Source organism: Myxocyprinus asiaticus, chromosome 4 (assembly GCF_019703515.2).
Source record: "Myxocyprinus asiaticus isolate MX2 ecotype Aquarium Trade chromosome 4, UBuf_Myxa_2, whole genome shotgun sequence".
Lineage (NCBI taxonomy): Eukaryota > Metazoa > Chordata > Actinopteri > Cypriniformes > Catostomidae > Myxocyprinus > Myxocyprinus asiaticus.
Window position 1 is genome coordinate 3,685,009 of NC_059347.1, and position 21,767 is coordinate 3,706,775.

At 36.4% G+C, this 21,767-nt stretch overlaps 1 protein-coding gene across 1 annotated transcript in view; it reads left to right on the plus strand.

Annotated features, from left to right (window-relative positions):
• Nucleotides 1–1,516: 1,516 nt before the first annotated feature.
• The window catches only part of LOC127435466 (astrotactin-2-like), a 716,076-nt gene continuing 695,825 nt past the window's right edge, over nucleotides 1,517–21,767 (plus strand). Inside the window, exon 1 of the mRNA XM_051688999.1 lies at nucleotides 1,517–1,848. Within this exon, the coding sequence (XP_051544959.1) occupies nucleotides 1,533–1,848 (316 nt within the window). The 5' untranslated portion in view covers nucleotides 1,517–1,532. The remainder of the gene's footprint in view (nucleotides 1,849–21,767) is intronic.

Here is a 21,767-nt window from a genome sequence, read left to right on the forward strand (position 1 = left end):
GAAGCATCCCTAGATTTTATCATAATCTATTAGTTGATGAAACCCAAATTGTCCTTACAGGTGTCATTTTCAACAATAAGATGTTATATTCAACAACATAATACAACAGAATCTATTTCAATTTCTAGTGTGTGCATGTTTTTTTTTATTTTTATTTTTTTTTAATTCTTTTTATTTAGTGACTTGTTTAATACAAAGGGCCTTTATATTCACTGCACTTTAGCCTGGCCTCCTTAACTCATTATATCAAAGAATCTCTTGCGTTACATCAGATCTGTGACAGAACCAAAAACTGAGTAACATAACTATGCATGCAGTATGCATGTTGAATAGAATATATGTATTTTTGTAAATTAATGCATTTGTGGGACATTAGTGTGGTTACAGAGCACCGGGATCTCCCGAGAGCCTTCAGTGAATATTTGTCCACTGTAGTGGACTGTATTATAATTAAAATGAATATAATCATAATGATAAATATGAATTCAAATAATCTTTGTAAAAGGCATGATGTGAAACATCTAAATGTCAAATGCCTTTTTTTTTTTTTTTTTTTTTTTTTTTTTTTTAGGAGGTAATGTAATAGTTTTCATTATTTTGGACATATTTTGGTTTAACTTGTTCCAAGAGAAAGTCCTCTGATGTTAAAGTGCTGGTGGTGTGGTCAGTGACAATATAATACTTATATATGATATAACAACAAGAGGATGTGTGAAAAAAAAACAACAATAATAATGAAACATATTAAGTAAAATAATACACAATGAAAATAATAATACAAATAATAACAATTAAAAGTTAATAAACCTAAAATATGTATTTGTAATATACATATAATGTACCATACACTACAATTATGTGAAAAAAGTCATTAATATCACATTATGAGATGGACCAAATACAGAAATACATATTTTTATTTTTTTATTTTTTAAGTATTTGTTTATGCGTGAAACACAATAACCCTAAAAAGGGCTAGAGCATAAAGAAATTATTTCCAAACACATTGTAAGGCCGCAATAATACATTTCCATGTTTTACTTATGAACTTATTATGAATGTACTTATTAAAAATAATGCTTTCATTTTCATGAAAAAAAAGGAAAAGATATTTGCCCCGAAGCATTTATTTATTTACTTATTTTAAGTGCTGACATATTACTTATAAAGAAAGATTGTGAGTTGAGGTTAGAGATGATATATAGTCACATGACCTCAGTGTTTGTAGGGGGCCCCCTGTTCACTGACTGAACTGACTCTCTCATTTTTCCTCTCTCCAGCTGCCCAAATGTTTTCAGGGTAAATATTTGAAGAGGTTTATTTTATTTTATTTTATTTATTTATTTATTTATTGCAGTCATGTTGTGAAAGTTATTGTGTATTTGTGTATGTCCGGCGTCTGACATTGTATAAATGTTAGCTATTAACGAGTGCTGCCGCCTGCTGGTCGCTCTCATCACTGCCGCTATAAACCATCAGCGCCTAACATGAGCCACTCAATCCACGCGCAGCGGCACCGTGAGCAGAGCGGAATGACACCGAGAGTCGCGCGTGTCCTGCTGCCGCTGCTGCTGGCGCTCTTTGCGAGCGGAACCGGCGCCGGAGGAAAACTGGACGAGGACCGGGACAAGAGAAGCGACGCGGAGAGCCCTTGTGAGGTAAAGACCGTGACCGTGTCCACGCTGCCCGTGCTCCGGGAGAATGAGTTCAGCTTCACGGGCGCAGGTTCCGGGAGTCTCGCTGGAGGAGGAGAGTCCAGACTCCTGCTGTTCGTGAGGACTGACCTGCCGGGGCGCATCGCGGTTATAGATGATCTGGACAACACGGCGCTGCCGTTCTTCACCCTAGGTGAGCACAATTCGCTGTCCATCACATCTAGTGCTGAACTGAGGGATGAGAGAAGTGAGATGGTTTCGGGATGTTCCTCTCCTTGATCCTTTAATCTGTTTCATTTGCACACTCTGGATCGAAGCAGGAGAAAGTGAGATGGTCGGCTTTGGAAATTTTTGTTTTAATGTCTTTCTCTGAACATGCATTCTTCCAAAGCAAACAATCAGAGTCTGACCATTGCATGGGCACTCTTCACAAATAAAGGCTCTTCAATGGTTCTTTGGTTCAGAAAAGTACCTCTTCTAATCTAGAACCATTGTTCAATGTATTCTTGAGGGTCCATGGCTCTTGAATTGAGCTATAGAGCTATAGATGATGTTACAAAAGTTAGTATTTTTTCTTTATTGGTTCTTCAGATCAGTGTTTGGTTTCTGGCTTCTCTAAAGCACCAGTGTATTGATGGTTTCTAAAGAACTACTGAATGATAAAAGTTTCTGGTTACACTTTACATAATGTTCCCTTCGTTTAGGATTTATAAAGGGGTTCATTAATGATTAATGAGTAATTTACAAATGGATTATAAATCACTGCAATGCAGTTATAGCAACATGCATTTATCAGGCAACTTTCATGCAGTACTTACCAAATAGTCAGAATTTTCACTTATGTGTTATAAATACTTAGTAAATATACTTACTCATGCTAATAATAATTAAAAACATAAAATACCCTAATTCATGATTTATATTACAGTGCTGCAAACAATTATTACAGTAAGATTACAAAGAGGGATTATGTGTTTTTATTCATGACTGTAATGTCTTGACTCACTTGCGTTGTCACTTTCCTTGCAATGTTGTTGTCAAAAGAATGGTGTTACTCCAAGTGCTCTCCCAATATACCTAGTTCTAGTTACCTAAAGTCCTCTGCAAAAACACATTTCAGCTCTTCATGCTCATTCACAGTAGATATCATCTAATAAAGCCTGATGCCCATTAAACCATACTCAACTTTATGTACAGGTTTCTAATGTTGGCAACTCATTAATTAAGGCCTTACATGTGTCTACTTTACATTAAAGGTGCAATATGTATATATTTACTGTACTAAAGCATCAAATGATCATAATATGTTATCAGAGATTTAGGAAACATGCTAAACTGAAATACTGGCTTCTCCGAAAACAATGCTACAGCCAGTATATTCTACTTTGAAATGTCCATTCTCGGCTGGAATTTCTGTTTGTGTTTTGGCCTGTGTGATCCCATCCACTGCCCATTTCCCAATATTATTTCAACACCCCTTCAAACACAGCGTGCTGCAGCCATGAAGGCCAGCGATACGTCTAGCTAACACTGACAGAGTTATAAAAAATCCACATGAGCTGGTTTATAATTAGCAAACAATAAAAACATTGCAAGCATATATATTAGCTGATCAACTTACAGTGTAAGGCTCGGCGCTTGCCATTGTCAGTTTGTTCATTCCTGTTGCGTGTCCTCAACCAGGCAACCAGCGTGAGCTTCGAGTCTGGGGAGGAGGGGGCGGGGGAGGCATCGCTCTCTAATATTTTGAATTTGGACTGCAGTACAGAGCGGAGGGGTCATGTATAACCCTGAAGGGGTTTATTTTGCGATAAAATCCAGCTGACTGTACATTATCCCGCTTATTATGCGGCTACTAACCAAATAAATAAATACATGGACATACAATATTGATTTGCGTTGAAATTCTGTAATTTGAGAAGAAAGAAATCACTGAACATCTGGAATCAACCTACGGTTTGCATTGGAGTTCTGTTGGTGTTTTGTGAAAATGACCATCTGACTCCTCAATATTCAGCCTATTACAAGGCTGCTTGCCATAGCTTGTAGAGATCGCACAGTGAGCCGAGAAGCAGGAGAGATGGCTTGCAGAAACCGGATGAGCGGTCTGATACATCTTAATCCATGGATGTTTGATGTTACAGAGCAATATCGGACCGCTGGATGCTGCCATTGACCAATCAGAATCGAGTATTCCAGAGAGCCGTGTGATAAAAACCCTTAACAAAGGGAACATTAATATAAAGTGTTACCTTACAGTATTTTTTTCCCCTGGTGTGCACCTCATCTGCAGAGCTTATGGAAATGTTTATAATGTGCTTGTTTGTTTGATATGGCAGTGAAGATTCCCACTATACAGTAAATCACAATTGTTTCCAACACTTGATATGAAGTATATTTTAATGGCTTTATGGTACTGTAATGTGTTCCTATGCTGATCATGTTTCATAACTGTTTATTTTATGTAGCAACTGAGCACTGGCATTTTTAGTCATATATGGTTCTTGAGTTGCAGCTATAGTGTTCTTTGGATATATATTGATGCTAATTTATTTCACAGGGATGTCTTACATAAAACTATTTTCACTATTTTTCATATGAATATGCTGTGCACATCATTTGTCATTTTTAAGTGTATCTCATGTAAAGATGACGTAGAAATCAGCAACTTTTTTTTTTTTTTTAAAGATGTTCACATATACATAGATTTCTTTATAGAAACAGCATGCAATCCTATACATTGATTGAGATAATAAGGTTGTTAAAACTTAAATGGGTTAAAATAAATAAAAAGTTTCATAAGGCAGTAGGTTCTTCAGATCATTTTATTGGTTTCTGGGTTCTAGCACCACTATATACAGCAGATGACTTTCTGAAGACTTCGAGAAGAAAAGTCTTATTGTATTAGACCGAAAATGATAGACTTTTTGGCTATAATTGTAACTTATATTGAAAAAAAAAAAAAAAAAAAATAGAAGAAGAAAAAAAAAGTTATAAGTACTAAATTAAAGCTGGTTTCCTGGTGTGCATTTTAGAGAAACATTAGTAAAGATTCTAGAAGTATAATGTGCATGTTTGCTTTATAATGTGCATATGTGTTACACAGTGTCCTAACCAGACGTGACACACAACGAGTGAAAGAGACAGGGCTTTCTATTTTTGGAATGGTTTCTATTTCTGCGACGTTGCACCAGGCAGTGCAGTCAACAAACGAGTCTAAAATTATTCTTATTGTGGTATATTAAAGCCGGCATCTCACTAGCCGGTTCAGAACAACTTGATTTTGGGCGAATGTTGTGCTTGAGGTCTCGTTCTCTTCAGTCGGAGCTCTGTCACACACACACACACACACACACACACAAACACACACACATGTTGGTGCAGCTATCATTATGAGTACTCTCCATAGACATAATGATTTTTATACTGTACGAATTATAGATTCTATCCCCTAAACCTAACCCTAAACCTAACCCTCACAAAAAACATTTTCAATAAAACATCATTTAGTATGTTTTTTAAGTGATTTGAATTGTGGGGACACTAGAAATGTCCTCATAAACCACATTTATAGCATAATACCCTTGTAATTACCAGTTTGTAACCTAAAAAAAGTCCCCATAAACCACTTAAACCTGCCCACACACACACACACACACACTTTCAGAATGGCAGAGGGGAGACATACCGGCTCATTCTAACGTTCTCTCCATCCCTGTCATGTGGAGATTGGCAAAATAACAACAGGAGATCTATGTGAACATACACAGTCATAACAGACTGAATAAGGATGCATTCATAAAGTAACTTTTCCCTTTGTGTATGTGTGTGATTGTGTATTTGTCCCCTTAGGGGTTTGCCGTAGAAAACGTTACGGCGCTCATGTGAGAAAATGAGTTGTGTTCAATAAACAGACTGTTCCGTCTGTGATTATTCTGTTTTCTACATTTCATTGTCAATTAGCCTCATTTTAGTGTATGAATATCGTGGTGTCGTGTCGCACCTGGTGTGGACAGACAGATTGCTTGTTGCTGGAATCTTATCGCATCGCGTCTGGTCAAGAGGTCCTCACTGCGGACTGTAGCGCAATGACGTAGTTAATTAAATCTACTACGTCACGGACATCCATTAAGTAGTGGATTAAATCCATGTTTTAATGGATTAAAAACGTTCGCATCTGTGATATACTGGATGTCTTTAATGCAAACATTTTATTCAGCGTGTACAGTATGTAGCGTTATATGTAAATAAAAAGTGAGTGAGTGCAATAATGACTATATTTCCTTAAAAAAAAATATGTGAATAGTATAGCGAATTAATAACTTTTGAGCTTCTGGGATTTCAGTCTTCTAAAGAATGAGAGGTTGCTGACTATATGGAGTGAATTTGTTTGGTATGGATGATAACTATTATATGATTTTTTTTTTTTTTATTATTCGTTTGATTCTGTTTCAAGAACATATGCAGTCCTATTTCTTCTTTTATTTGATTTGGGATTAAAATCTTAATTTAGTATAACAAGTCTTATATACTTAAGATGACAGGAATAAAAAGAAGAAAACATTTATCTTTATGCATCCTGCAATGGTCGATTACAATATATGGCACAACCAGTTTCGTGGAGATAAAAAACTAAATGATGCATATATCCAGTATTTCAAATAAACATCAAACTTTGAAACTTCCAGAGAGAAAATAACATTTGTTATATGGATGAATTTAAACATTAAAGCTTATCCAGACACAGATGTCTACCGGCAGTTAAACTAATACATTTTAGTAGCCACTAGGCTAATATAACCTGTCAAAAAAAAAAAAAAAAATTGTATAGGCTATATGCCACACTGACAATACTAAATAATATAATATCACATACTGATATGAAGTATATTTTGATGACTGCACTGTTTTGTAATGTGTCCCTGTGCTGATTAAGGTCCATGACTGTATTACAGTCCCTATTAATCTGTTTAGCATGCAGAGTTTATTGTGCATAATGCTAAAGTTTTACTTGCGGATAAAACACTTTTTGTCCTGCACCTGTACAGCCAGTGCAAATGATTAGATACAGAGCAGTAATAGAAACTGCTCTATATTGACCACTGTGTTGCCCTTTCACCCATATATCGAATTTCAGTTTCGCTCAAATACAATATTGATGTTGACTGATACTGTGAATATCACTGTACATGTGTATCATCTGATCCCATGTGGTTTCTGCATGTTGTGCAGTACTTTGTTTAGATGCAATGCATGGTTTGCCAATGCCAAACCGATGTTTAGATGTTGCTTAAAAGCACCTTGAAGCCATATGTGGGTATATGACATGGGGCACATAAAAAGACACATAAATTGACTTTTCTTTTATCAACATCAGTATGTTAGGTTAAATTGTATACCTTTGGTGCTCTAACAGGTTACTATTTCTTATCATCTTTTTTGCCTCCGCTAATTCATTTTAAATGATCCTGGAGTGTGACAAATTAATTTTTGAAAGTACAAATATTCCATGTGGTCTCTCAATTAGTATGAGCTCATAAAAGCTGCATGAATAATAATTATATTAGAATGAATAAAACCCTGTTTTAAATAGGAGTGTCGTACCACATGTCATGGTCCCAAAAGGTTTTCACAACCCCTCGACTGTACTAGTACAGATACTGTAAAACATGAATCTATATGCTTTATGTCAGTAAAGCACTTGTGTTACCACGATCAATTGGCTGTTCAGTTTTCTCAATCATGTCTGTTGGCCATTTTTGGTTTTGTTGCTCATTGTTTTTTTGTTGTTTTTTTTTTTGTTGTTGAGTACACAGTCTAACACACCCACATCTCCCTAGCAACCTCCTAGTAACACTCTAGCAATGGCCTACTGACGCCCTAGAAACCACTTTGCATCTTCCTCTGCAACCCCCTGAACACTCCAGAAACCACCTAGCAATACCTTAGCAACCACACAGATCACACTAGAAACTGCATAGACATGCCCCAGCAACCACAAAGATCACCCTAGCAACCACCCACATGACCTTAGCAACTACTTAGCAATTCCCTAGTAACCACCTATCCATAAACTTCCTATCTAGAATACATTTAGGAATGTAGAGGCGTCTAATAACTACATTTCCATCCAAGAGTTTTTTTTTTTGTTTTTTTTTTGCGACAAAAAGTGTAGCGCATCAAAAAGTTTACTGATATATCTGATGGAAACGCATTTGTGTTGGCTAAAATTTCACAAGTGTCGACATAATATTTTTCCGTTTAACTCTAGTGCATGTCGATACTTCAAATGTCGCGATAAACTGGTTTGGAAACACTTTTTGTTGAGAAAATAGGCATTAACGCAAAAATATAGTGTCACATGACAGAATTTACCCCAATCATAAGCCTGTATTAATCATGACGACAAGGTATACATTCTTGAAAGCCAATTTATTGTACGTGAAGCATTACTCGCACTGTTATGGATTGGTCTTAATGGCATACCTGCACAGATCCGATGCTGCAAACACATCTGCATCATGACACTTCCAGGAGTGCCAACACAATTATCTTGTATCATGCACCTGTCATTGATAAGTGCACAGAGAACAAATGAATGGCCACTCTTTGCGATTAATTTAATCACAGTAGACATCCGTTTATTTATTAAAGTTGCTTTTCCACACCATTCAAAATAATAGACAGCAGTCATGGAATTAGCCGACAATACAACAAACATATCATTTCTATGCACAAATAATGCACAGATGTTTTCAATTAAAAATAAATATACAATACTAGGATAAATGCTTCAGTGGGTTTTTTGGAACACTAACATTCTACAAAATTATTGTTTAGCTTACTTTTGAAATAAATCTGGGCAAAATTCCCTGTATTAAATTAAATAAATTACCAAATGAATAAAGCATTAAATTAAAATTATTAATTACCAAACGAAAAAAAAAAATATTTTTTTAGACCTATATAATTGCCTTTTCTTTACAAAAACTTAAATTAGCCTTACCCTGTTTTGTAGACAAAAAAATGTTGGCTGAATGACATTCTCAGAATGTTCCTTTTTTTCAAGAATATAAACTATCAGAACTATTTGTCCAATGCTGGAGTTCACTTTCAGAAAACGAGCTTTTGAACATTTTAAAACTTTTAAATATTTTAAATCCCTCTTTGCTGAGCTTCTTCAGAAAATGTAAATTGCATTGTGATGCTAAAATTAAAGTTCAGTTGGTCATTAAAAGTTGCTGGACAAATATGCAGGACATAGTGCAGTTGTGATGGCAATGCTTTAGATTAGATGATTGTTCAAAATAGCTTATTGAATATCAGTAACGTATCATATGTAAATCCTGATATTGCCGCATCAGTTTTTCTTTAATAGCTGTGCACACAGCATATACACATAGATGGATGGTCCTTATACTAAGACTGAAAGTTTCCCCCACTACTTGGTGCAGGTTGCCAGCTTGAACACGGCCATGACGATTCGCTTTCTGGTCGGAACCCGTGGCAACCTGCGATAGGCGCAACATCAGGACCAATATTACAGTCCTATCAGAAGGGCAACTGCTCCCTTTTGATCACAATTCCTCCTCTTCTGATTGCATTTATTTGTGAAATTAAAATGACAGTAAGCTGGCTAATTTCAATGAATTGTTTCAATACTCTCCCCATTATACCAAAACTTTGGGGGGGAAAAATAAGGGACGTCTGGGAGGCGAAAAGTACACAATTAGCGATAAGCACACATTTCTGTATGGAAACGGCTTAAGGGCAGATTTCTTTTGTGATAAACCAAAACGTATGCAACAAAGTGTTTTTTTTTAAGCATGACATCATCACGCACCCATTTTTATAGATAAAATGACATTTTAATGGAAACAGGCAGAAGACAACAAATTTCACAAAACATTTTTTTTTACGCATTTTCACTTTGTTGATAACAAAACAGCATGAAAATTGGGTAGAAACTAGGTTATTGATGCTGAATTCATTTCATTTCAGTTCAGTCTTATAGAATGAACATTACTATAACTGAATTTTTGAAAAAATTACTTGCCACATTCTTCGTTTTGAGTACAATGGCTGATTATGACAAACACTTATTTTTCGCTCTATTCTTAAACACTGCTATGTTATGATATCAAAACACTTTTAATAAAATGCATCATTTGAAAAATGATACATTTTAACACTTGTATTACAGACCCACCTACATTTACACACTTATTAAATTGTGATTAGCTTTCATGATAGCTCACCTGATATAGTGTTGGTCTATGAACTCGAAGGTCTGCGGTTCAAGCCAAGTCAAATATAGAACCTGACACCTGAGTTGAATGTGTTGTAGAAGTGACACCAAATGATGCGTTTGCTTCAGAAAATGTACCCTTCGTTTTGTTTTTGGACACTGTCAGTTAGGTTTAGGTGTTTGTTAAGGGTAAAGATATCTGTTTTGTGTCTACTTCTCATTTGCTTTTAGTAAAAATTTTCATAACTCCCCTTAAAGTTATTAATGAAATAATTGCCCTAAGATATCTCAACGGTCTCTGTGACAGCTGTAGACTTTGTAAACAGCAAACAAAAATGTGTCCGCGGACATAATTTTGCTCGTTCTCATAGTGTTGAAGTGGATCATTGAGGCTATGATTCATAAAGTTGTCAGTTTAGGGCACTATTGTGCCACTGTTGAATTTGACAGCTACAGGAACAAACAATGCTGCTTTTTTGCTCAGTTTTGGTCTCAAAATTTTCTTTGGAGGGTGGGGTTTTGGAATCAATGGATGTGGCTAATTCAACGGCTCAGTCACGTGAAAGCTTCAGAATGCTAAAATTGCTTACAGCACCTTTAAGGTTAAAGTTTTAGGTAAGGGAGGTACGTTTTACTCATTAAAACATCCATCTAATATTCACATTCAAAGCCTTGTGTGATTACAACACCATTTCACTCACTTTTGGCGCCCCCCGCTGGACATTTCACTGACATTAAAGCATGGAATTTTGTTTCACAAGAATGTTGCCACAGTCATGTAATGTTCATGAGATCAGGCTGAGTACATTATACCTCCTGCAGAAAGTAAAAACAGACTAACAGTGAGTTGAAATAAAAGCAGTTGGCAGCTTCAAAGCATAAGCAGCTGATGTGAATGAGTGTTAATCCATCCGCATCTCACATTATTGACAGTTCTCTATTTTTTGGAGTCCAACCCTTCAAGCATCCAGTGAATTCGCTGACCGTTTCCACAATGTCTCTATGTCAGCCCTTGGAAAACGAATTTAGGCAGGACTGTCTAAATCAGGTTTGCATTGGTGGCTAATTTGGTGGCTGAATCCAAACTGCAGTGCCAGGATGATCAGCTGGGAAAGAGCCAAGAGTTTTGGGGTTGTGGTGATGAAATAGCAGTGAAAGCCAACATAAGAGGAATGCTGTCTTAAAACAGAGGTTTAGTTTTGAGTGTCAACTGCTCTGTGATTGAAATGAATCTGTAGGACTATAACGAAGAACTACAGTCTGATTCCATCAGCAGTTCTTGCTGAAAAAATAAGCGAAAGGTTGGACATATTGATCACTGGCAAAGCAGCACTGCTCTTTTTTGTATTAACTTCATATTTGTTGTCCATCAAGATTTATGCACAACAGATAGTACTGACAATGAAAATGGCGTGTCAGGAGAAAGCAACTTGCATCTTGAAGGTCCACAGCATTTTAATGGTGTTTGCCAAGTCAAGCATCACTTTTATGAATTCTCATACTTATTTCTCATACGACGAGTTACCCTAAGTATTAAATTTAAGTGTGTAACTTGTTGTGTACATAAACTACTAATTCTTAATATCAAGAATAGAATTACAACTAGTGAAAATGCTAGTTTCTGTTCTTTTTCAGAAGTAAAAAATTTAATTCTTGAAATGACATCATTACTCATGGAAAAACCCATTCTTAATAATAACAATAATAATAATAATAATAATAATAATTTCAACTAGTAAAAGCCATACTTTACTAGCAGACTTTCACAATGACCAATTCACTCATTCAAAATGTAATTACAGATATCTATAATTAAATTCTTACTAGTTAAGATTCCAATACACATATCAGCTATGTACTTCTTACTTGTAAAAAATAAAATAAAAATAATAATTATTATTATTATATCAATAATTATTTGTTACTAGTGCAAATGTCCATTTCTTATATCAGCCACTGAATCACAACTAGTAAAATGATAATTGTTGATATATTTTATTTGGTTTTCATTAGCGGCAATGCTAAAAAATATATTTAATGTTATTGTAACTAGAAAGAAAGCCTTTTAAGATATCTTTAATTAGCTCTTCAATTCAGTGATAAATTAAATCCATTTCCAGATGTCAGACATACCAATCAAACATGTTGAAACATATATACAGATATAAAGAACAACAAAGAGAGCACTTTTACTAGTAATTCAAATGTTAGAATCAGGAGTGGATATTTGTGCACCATGATCACACGTGAAGTCGGCATGATGTTTCCGATAGTTTCAGTACCCTAGGATCGGTGACTGTATGCACGCCTTTCCGCATTTTTTTACCTTTCCACCTGCCGTGATTGGCAGCGCGTTGCATCAGCAGCGTGGGAGACTAAGGTTCAAAGCCAGGCAGTAACCACGTTTGAATAATCAATGACGAGCATGATTCGGAGGTTTCACTTTTCCCTCTAACATTACTTTTTACTCCACTACTGGTTAAGGTAATGTTTAGGTTTGGGTTGGTGGATAGAATCTATAAATATATGCTTTTCTCTTCATTGTATAACGTCCTGTAAAGCTGAAAACAACTTGCTTCACTACTAGCTTTTGGCGACCTCTCCTGGACATAAATGGAGTTCACATGTGCCCATATGCCCTACAACACTTTCCGCTTTGGTCAGTGGGGGCAGTGTTTCGAAATTTCGGTCATTGTATACCAATTTTGATGAAAGAAAAGTCGGTCTACTCTTTCTGATTTCAATGTGAGATCAGGCTGTATTTGTGCTAGTAACAATTTGATTTCTTTATGAAAGCATTTTTCCTATTAAGAAGTACATAGCTGATGAAAGAAGTACTGTACATAACTGTTCCATGGGAAGAGGGTCTGGAGACAGCCTATGAGAAGAAGAAGCTAAAGTATGCTGATCTGGCCGCAGAGTGCAGGGAAAATGGTTGTAGTACTGCCACCTACCCTATGGAGGTTGGGTGCCGAGGGTTTATGGGAACATCAATGCAGCACCTATTTAGAGACATTGGCATCGTAGGAGCAGCTTTAAAAAAGTCTTCGAATGAATCGGCAGAGGAAGCTGAGAAAGGGGGTTTCTGGCTATGGTTAAGAAGGTAGGACAAAAAGTGGGGGGTTCAGAAGTAGGAACTGAGGAATAGGGAACCTGAGTGATATGTGGTGAGGGCTTGTGCTGAGGTAGTATGCCATATGGAACCGGTGGCACTGAGTTACCGAGAGATACGGTGCCAGTGCCAGTAGGGCACTGAGTACGCATCTTGGTGCCAGTTGGCCAACGGGCTGGCACATATGGTCGTGTCGAGGTATTATGACATATAGAACCCTGGTTGCAAGTAAATCATGAAGGAAGGATGTCTGGATGGGAAGGCAAGAATGAAAGGCGTTGGAGGGGAACCGGTGTCCAGCTGTGGGGGTGGCAGGGAGACGTCCCTGACCGCTGCCCCACCACCAGGAGATGTTCCGGGATTAAACACTGAAGATAGGTGGCTCCCGGCTGATGACCCTGCAGCTGGACTGAAGGCACTGTCGGAGGTGTGGCAGGCAATAATGCCCGGCAGGTTATTACAGCTACCTGTGCATCTGTTTTGATGTGTATTTGGAATTTCAACTAGTAAAAAATGATTATAGATACTGTATGTGTAATTGTGTATTGAATAGGAGCGATTGACAGATCATTGTGAAATTCTGTGAGTGAAAATGCAGTAACAGATGTTAGTTTTTTCTAGTTGAAATTTCATTTTTGATTTCAAGAATGCGTATTTCCGTGAGTAATGACGTCATGTTTGATATCAAGAATATCTTATGGTTATGATGGAAATCACAGTTAGTTTAAATGTATGTTTTTGCACTCCTTCAGTTATTTAGAGAGAAAATCAACAAACTACTGACATTATGGGTGGCAGGAGATAAAATTTTGCCTTTGCCTCTCAGCATGCTTTCTCAAACTGCTGAATGAAATGCAGAGAGAGAAAAGAGAGAGAGAGAGAGAGAGAGAGAGAGAGAGAGAGAGAGACCGTTGCTCAAGCACTCAGAAATGATTTATTACCTGAAACACGAGGGAATGTTGAGAAAGACAGAGAGAGAAGATTAAAAAAGACAAGATGGAAGTTTTTATCCTTTTTGCTTTTTGTCTGGTTATTCCTATTCAAGGTGAGGAATTTCACAAAGCAGACACGGCACTAATGCGTGAAAATATAACTAGCGTATTTGTTTTGAGTGAGTGTGTTAGGGCTGGGCTAATTATATCTCAATAATTTGTGGCTTTTAAATGAAGGGTTAATATTCAATCTTGTTATTATTTGCTTTGAAATGACTTTTATTTTTTTTTACTGAATGAACAAGACTTGAATTGTTTATGTAAATGCACCAATATAAAAATGCATATTCTTAAACAACAATACACATATATTCTCACTAACACATTTTACTACTGTATATGAAAAATGCCACACAGCGACTTCCATGTACATTTTTGAGGAATGATGGAGCCGAATTTTTTAATTTGAAATATTAATTGATTCATTAAAAAGGACAGTTTGAACTGCTTCACAGAAATCATTGTCATGCGGTTATAACAACATGAATAAAAAGTGTGACTGTTATGCAATACTTTGCTTAACAGTTTACCTAACATGTTATAAAGGCTTAATAACACTTATTCAACAATAGTCGACGCATATGAAGCATTAATTAAGCATTAATTATAATGTTTGGCATATTAATGATTTATAATGCATTTGTAAATGACTTATTAGCCATTAATGAACCACTTATACAACCTTAGAAAATTTAACATTAATGCAAAGTGTTACCAGGAAACTAAATGGCCAAATAAAAAGCCAATTGAAATTATTGTGATATTCAAAATGTCATTGTGAATCACTGAGAATATTACTGACTGCTTTATGTTGTTCACTGACTGCACAGTTGATTTTGGCAAACTGCTCTCAATTCAATGATACCCTTCATGCTGTAATGAGTAAACTATGAGACCGCAAAGAATATTTTATTCCCACTGTTGCTTATCAACGCAGCTCGCCGGAGTTCCAGTGCCACTGTTTTCATATAAACACGGTCACCGCATCATCTAAGGTGAAACCAGGAAATGCCATGGTTACTATGTGCATGTTTTTTATCGATTTTTCTAACCTTTACAAAATGTCACACTAATTTAGGGAGGTATGTGGATAATTAGTTTCCCCTCCTCAGTGCAAGGGCGATTAGCAGAACCTGAAATACACAATATGAGTATTAATTATTTTGATTCATTTTCTTCAATTTTTATCCAGTTAAGCCCTTGATATGAACTGTACAGTGCAGATGAACTTTTGGTTTCAGTGGTGCATGTCTACAGAATTGCATATCTTTGTAGACAACAACTCTTTTCCAAAACCTAGTGAGCTGCTCATCTAGCATTTTTAAGGTGTTGCGCACATCTCTGAATTTTAAGGTGTTGCTGATGATTGGATATAACTAATCATGGGTATGGTTTGGACTTTATTTTCTTGATTTAAAGGGATTGTCCAAAAATAAAATTTCAATCATTCATTTCTCACCATCTTTTTGTTCTAAACCAATATGCCTTTCTCTTTTTCTGTACACAAAGGGAGGAATTTTCATAGAAAATGTTCTGCTCAGTGATGTTATACAATGGCATTGGATACTGACCACCTTTTCATGCTTCAAAAGGATGAAAAAGTGTAATTGAGAAGTCTAATAAATTATTCTGAGTTACGCATGCATTGTTCTGAAGGCATACGATAAGGTTTGGTGAGAAACAAACCAAAATCTAATTCAATACTTAGTTGCTACCTTAGAAGTCAGCAACCTACGTAAGCAGTAGAACGTGCATCAGCTTTCTAGCTTATGGAACAGAGCTAGTGCCTGTCCTCCAGCTAGTGTTCACTACACATAAACACAGAGACAGTCAACACAAACTGGTGGGATGAGTGATAAATACTTTTCCTGAACACAGAGCAGAAAGAACATCATGTCCACAGGTGTATCTCACGGCATCTCATGGCATTATACAGACTTTCATACACGTCACATTTCCTTCACAAACGTGCCGGTTTCTGTGTTGCATGCTAAGAAAGTGCTTGAGTGCAGAGTGATCACTGTATTTGTGGGTTTGACTGTGTATTGCTAGTCTGAAAAAAACTGTTTACTACCCAACAGATTCATGCTTAACCAAATGGATGAATAATGACAAAATGAACAAATGAATCTTGAGTACGCTCATTTATAGTAGCTTAAAAGTATTTTTACCTGTCGTCTTTTATGAAAAGATTGCGCGGTAAAATGGCCTGTGGTTTAATAATTCTCTTAGGATGAATTTTTGACTGGTTGGCAAGCGTTAGCCGTTAGCACCTGCTGGTAGATGCCACAACTACTCTATTCTGCAGGTAAAATGCATCTTTGTCCATCAACAGTCATTCAAAAGTAGCCGTGTATTCCAATGATATAAAATGTTTTGAAAGTATAAATCCATCCTGATCATACCCTAAACCTTAAAACCTTACCAACAATGTCATAAAAGCAAATGTGAATGAAAAACAGATGAGGTTTTTCTGGTTAATGATCTATCGAGTTTTAAATCAACAAAACTGACCTCCCTACCCTGAACCTTAAACCTAAACCCAACTGATAGTGTCAGAAAAGCAAATGTGGGTCATGTCTATGTGAAACATATGTCATGGTTTTATACTTCCATTCATGTCCTGCTTTTTTGGTCATGTAGGCTTAACACATCTCAAAATGATTGCATGGACATTTCTGTTTCATCTTATGCCTTTTAACACCTAACATTATGTCAAACAGAATTAATTCAATCCATTAATATTCATGGCCTCTTTTGGAGTCTCCTGGGAGGATATCCAATCTTGAACAAGGGACGAAAGTTTTGGTTCATTTCCCAGAAACTTACAATCAATATGAAAGTTTCATGACAGATGAATGAGTCTGTGGACTGCATTGGCCAGTGCACAAATTGTAAATCGTTGAAATGAAATGTGTGTTCTCAAACTTGAACTAAAAAGTAGAGGTAGACCGATATATCGGTTTTATTGATTCATTTGTGCCGATAGGTGTTTTTAGAACTATCGGTTATAATCCAAATATATGCTGATATTTGCAGATAATTTATAAAATTATTATTCCTCCGTGTCCTTCTGTGGCCGTTACTGTAGAATTTTTGCATTAGAACAACTTGTTTTTCTACAGTACAACAGCGGCCTCTAGAGGTTAAATGAAATAATCACTATCACCCTGTGGGGATTTGCTGTATATTTTATCACTGACAATATTCATCCATATTTGTATCTTCACTCTTATGCATATTTAGTTGTTTTGATTAGATAATCAAGTGTTTTAATTTGAAGCAATTGTATGAAAATAAAAATGTGACTATATCGAAATGCGCCCCATCAGCGCATACATCATGTCTTCAACTTCATATCTTGTGAATAATAATAAACCTTATTCCTCAATTAACCTCATCTGGTATATATAATACACACACACACACACACACAACCCTTGATCTGGTGAATATATATGCTATAAAAATCTGAATTTGGTTAATACTTATTATAGAGCATGGTAACACAGCCAAGTCTCCATCATTTCAAAATAATAGTCCCTGATGTGTTTCAGGCTTTTTTATAGTTAAAAGTCCCATGTTATGCACCAAATCTTCATTTTATCTGATTATTATTGGGATTTTGGTTGAACAATAAAAGGATTTTATGTATTTTGGACTCCTGTAGCCTCTATGTGTGCCCATCATAGTAAGGAAAGACTAAGAAAATGTTTTAACATTCTATAAATCCATTTAAAAAAAATCAGCAAAATCCACTATCAGTCAACCTCTACTTAAAAGGCATCCATTGTGAACTAAAGGAGTCTGTTAAGATGCACTTTCATACTAGAGCTTTTTGTGCGGAACTGAGTCCGTTTGACGACAAGTAGCAAATTGCATATGCAATTGAAGGAATGGCTCGAGGGAGCTCAACAAATAGTATAGTGGTTTGACTGGAACACACCCAAGAGAGCCACATTTAAATATTTATTATTAAAATACACCAGCTCTACTGCATTCGCATTTATTACTGACTTTGAGGAGTCATACACTGTGGTTTTGCTATCCTGTGTGATGGAGCGTCTACGGAGCATTAGTCGTGTACAAGTGGAAACTTCAATGAAATCATGAGCGTTAGTGTGGTGCTCAAGACTCTGAGCTTTATAAATGGATTAATCAACCTTCTGTAGGCAGCAGCCTTTGGATTTACACAAACCTTTGATTAATTAAAACCAAAATTATTTGACAGTGGATATACTGGCTCTCAAATAAAAGAGCAAATCTGATAGATCTTAAAACTCAAAGTGCTACATAGAGCACATTGCAGTTGATTGTTTTCTACTGAACACAATGGAAACGTTTTCTTTAACTAGACATTTGATCATTTTAAGACATTGTGCCGGTCTTTAAAAAAAAAAAAACATTCTTGGCAATAGCTGGTGTTTGGACGGAACCCAAGTTAATCATAGTGAGACAAAGAACAAACTACTTTACGTATTGCACTCGTTTAATGCACATCAGCAAAAAGTTTCATCATTCAAAGTATTTTTTTGTCACTTTTGTTGATCCGGGTTGTCATTATTGCCAGTGGATCTCAAAGGCTGTTCACATTTTCAAATATTTGTACTTTACCTCATGTTTTAATATGCAGAAGTGCAAATGATATTTGAGAGCTCTGACAGAATGGAACATTTTTTAAATTAAAGGGATAGTTCACCCAAAAATGAACATTCTCTCATTATTTACTCACCTTCATGCCATCCCAGATGTGGATCACTTTCTTTTATCTGCAGAACACCAATTAATATTTTTAGACAAATATCACAGCTCTGTAGGTCCATAAAATGCAAGTGAATAGTGACCAGCAGTGTTGTAGTCAAGACTACCTAAACCGAGACCAAGTCAAGATCAAGACCAGTGTATCAAGACTGAGACTAGATCAAGACTTTGAGGGGTTGAGACCAAGTCAAGACAAAGAGCAAAGCAGGGCAAGACCGAGTCAAGATCAAGACCAGACCAGTGCAAGTCCCACACTGCATGACACACTTAAAATAAAATGTGTAACATGCAAACCATAGGCACTCCTCAAATTGATCTGAAAGATCCACATTCCCATAAAAACACCCACAGAAAACAAATGAAGATTCATCTTCATTCACCTCTTTTATTATCATATATGTGTGTGTGCGTGTGTGTGTGTGTGTGTGTGTGTGTTTGTGTATATGTATCAGTGTACCATGAGAAATGTCTTGATAAAATAATCAAAAGGCATTACAGAGGTGAATTTTATGTGTGTGAATTTCCCTTTGTTTTCTTTGAGCAAACAAATACAAACAAACACTAAGGAGCTGAAATCAACTTAATCATCTTTATTCAACACTCCTTTTCCAAATTTTACCATCCACCTAAAACAATAAGATTTTTGTGCAATCATCGCATGAAGTTTTCTGGATGACTCTTCCCCTAGAAACCATCATTAAGTATGGAATATATCAACAATCCCTTTTCTCTGTCTTATTTTAAACAATATATTAAGTTTTTTGTTGTTTTTAAACCAACAGCAAGCCTTATATAAACGTGTGCAATTGCTAACCACATAGCTAAATCTAGAAAATAGATCAAAGAATGCCATACATAAGCAAAGCAGCCTATTTAAAATGTAAATTTTTCATATAAGTGGCCTCCATTTTATATTCTCCACTCTCTGCTGTCACATCTCTTGCTCTCTCACCCAAGTGAGGGAGCATTACCACGGCGTGTAGCGTTTATGTCGGAGCTGACATTAGCTAACGTTGATGTAACGTAACTTTATATACATTAGCTACATAGCTTTATGTGGCCTGTCTCGTCATTGTTTATCACAAGCAAAAACGTAACTTGGGAACAACAATTTGTCACTACATACCCTATCCCCTCAATCTCTCATTAGCTACATCCCTCAATAAATGTTAACTAAATTAGGTAGCTTGCGCACCTCGCTAGGTGGCAAATAGCTGGCAAGCAACTGAAACTAGTGCCCTAAAAAACAATAAATACATAGGTAGCTAATATGTATAGCTAATACTCGCTAAATCTTTTTGGATGATGGGTGAAGATGAGTTTAGGTACAGATGCTGCGTTCCATTCAAATTGGATGTGGGATATTCCACTTGATATCTCTGATCTCAGACTCAAGGCATTCCAGTGCCAGATGCTCAGAAGATGACGTTTAAGGAAACAACGCTCCCGTGAGCTTAGCAGGTGTTTGACTGTCACCAGAGACGTCTTCTAGCAACCCAATTAATAAACAATCTGCAATGCTAGGATTTGTGCTACAGGTGTACGATTATCAAAAGAGAGTATAATTTACCATGTTTTTAAACACCTGCTACTCTGCTAATGTTTGTTAAACAAGCTTTAATATCATGTAATGTAGGAACTTTGACTAATTTATCAATATTATTGAATAAAAGTGAATGTTTATCACTTAGTTTGTACATCTTCTTGGGTGCCGACTAGATTGTGTGACGTCACGCACCTGCATTTCAGCGAAATCGGAGTTTAAAATTTCTGTACGACTTTGTAATTACGACTTCAAGTTGCATTCCGTTGTACTTTTCCCAGTAGGATGTTGGAAAATCTGACTTTACGAGTTGAATGGAATGCAGCAAGAGGCAGATTGCTAACGTTAGCTAGCTTTGCTAGCATCACTTACACTTAGCTTACCTTTCTTTATGCTTCCTTTTTAAGTGCCGATAAAAGTTTGACGTGGTACCAGCTGTCTCGGTAAGCATTGCATTGCAGAATTTACATACTGCTGTGTGTTTTTCTTTTGGATGCTTTTTTTACAGATGAACTCTTTGTGGTTTAGGTCAGTGTTTCCCAACCTTTTTTCTGCCACGGCACACTTTTTACGATTAAAAAATCCCATGGCACACCACTATCCCACATATCCATCATCAATAGTTTTCCTTTTCAAGAACTTGTCCATGTTTTCTGTCTGTCTTAGTAGCGTGAACTCATAATGTTTAAAATTTGTCTATGCAAAAAAACGCAAGTAGCATAGGTATGCTGTATAATGAGGTCACAGATGCCAAGAGCGCTAATTGGATAATGGAAAACCAACAAATTTGTGTCATTTCCAATTTGTAGATTTGTTCTTGCAAATTAATTCTTGCAAAGACACAGCAAATAATTTTTTTATTTATTTACTGTATTTTCCAGAAATAAAGTCGCACTTGATTATAAGTCACACCGGGTCAAAATCGCGTTAATAGTGAGAAAAAACACATAAAGGCAGTTTCACACGGGACACGGCAAGCGTGAGTGTCTACTTCATTTTCAACGAGAGGCACGCGGAAAGCGGAAAATCACAGGCGGTTTTGCTAGTGGTGCGCAGTTGGAGTGCAAGCGGTGCTCGTACACCCAAAATCCTGCCGCTTTCACATGCACGGCTCTTCACGGCAGTCGTGAGAGATACAAATATTTAATCTTTTTCTGAGCGGCAGTGGCAGCCGCGTCTGGCTTAGCCAATAAGTGAATGCTTTATTCAGAGCCAATCATATAACATTTTAACTGAACAACTAATGATTTGATATAACTACTATATGAACTATATACACAGTTAAAGAAAAAATGTGAGCCCAGTTTAAAATCCGTTTTGTCCCACTGCATCTAAATTTTGCAATAGCCAGAGCACTTCTCAATCAGGTGAGGTAAAATAGGTGCAGAATATTTCGCTCACATACATTGCAAAACTGCTGCTGCTGCTGTTGGTGTGCGTGTATGTGACTTTGTGA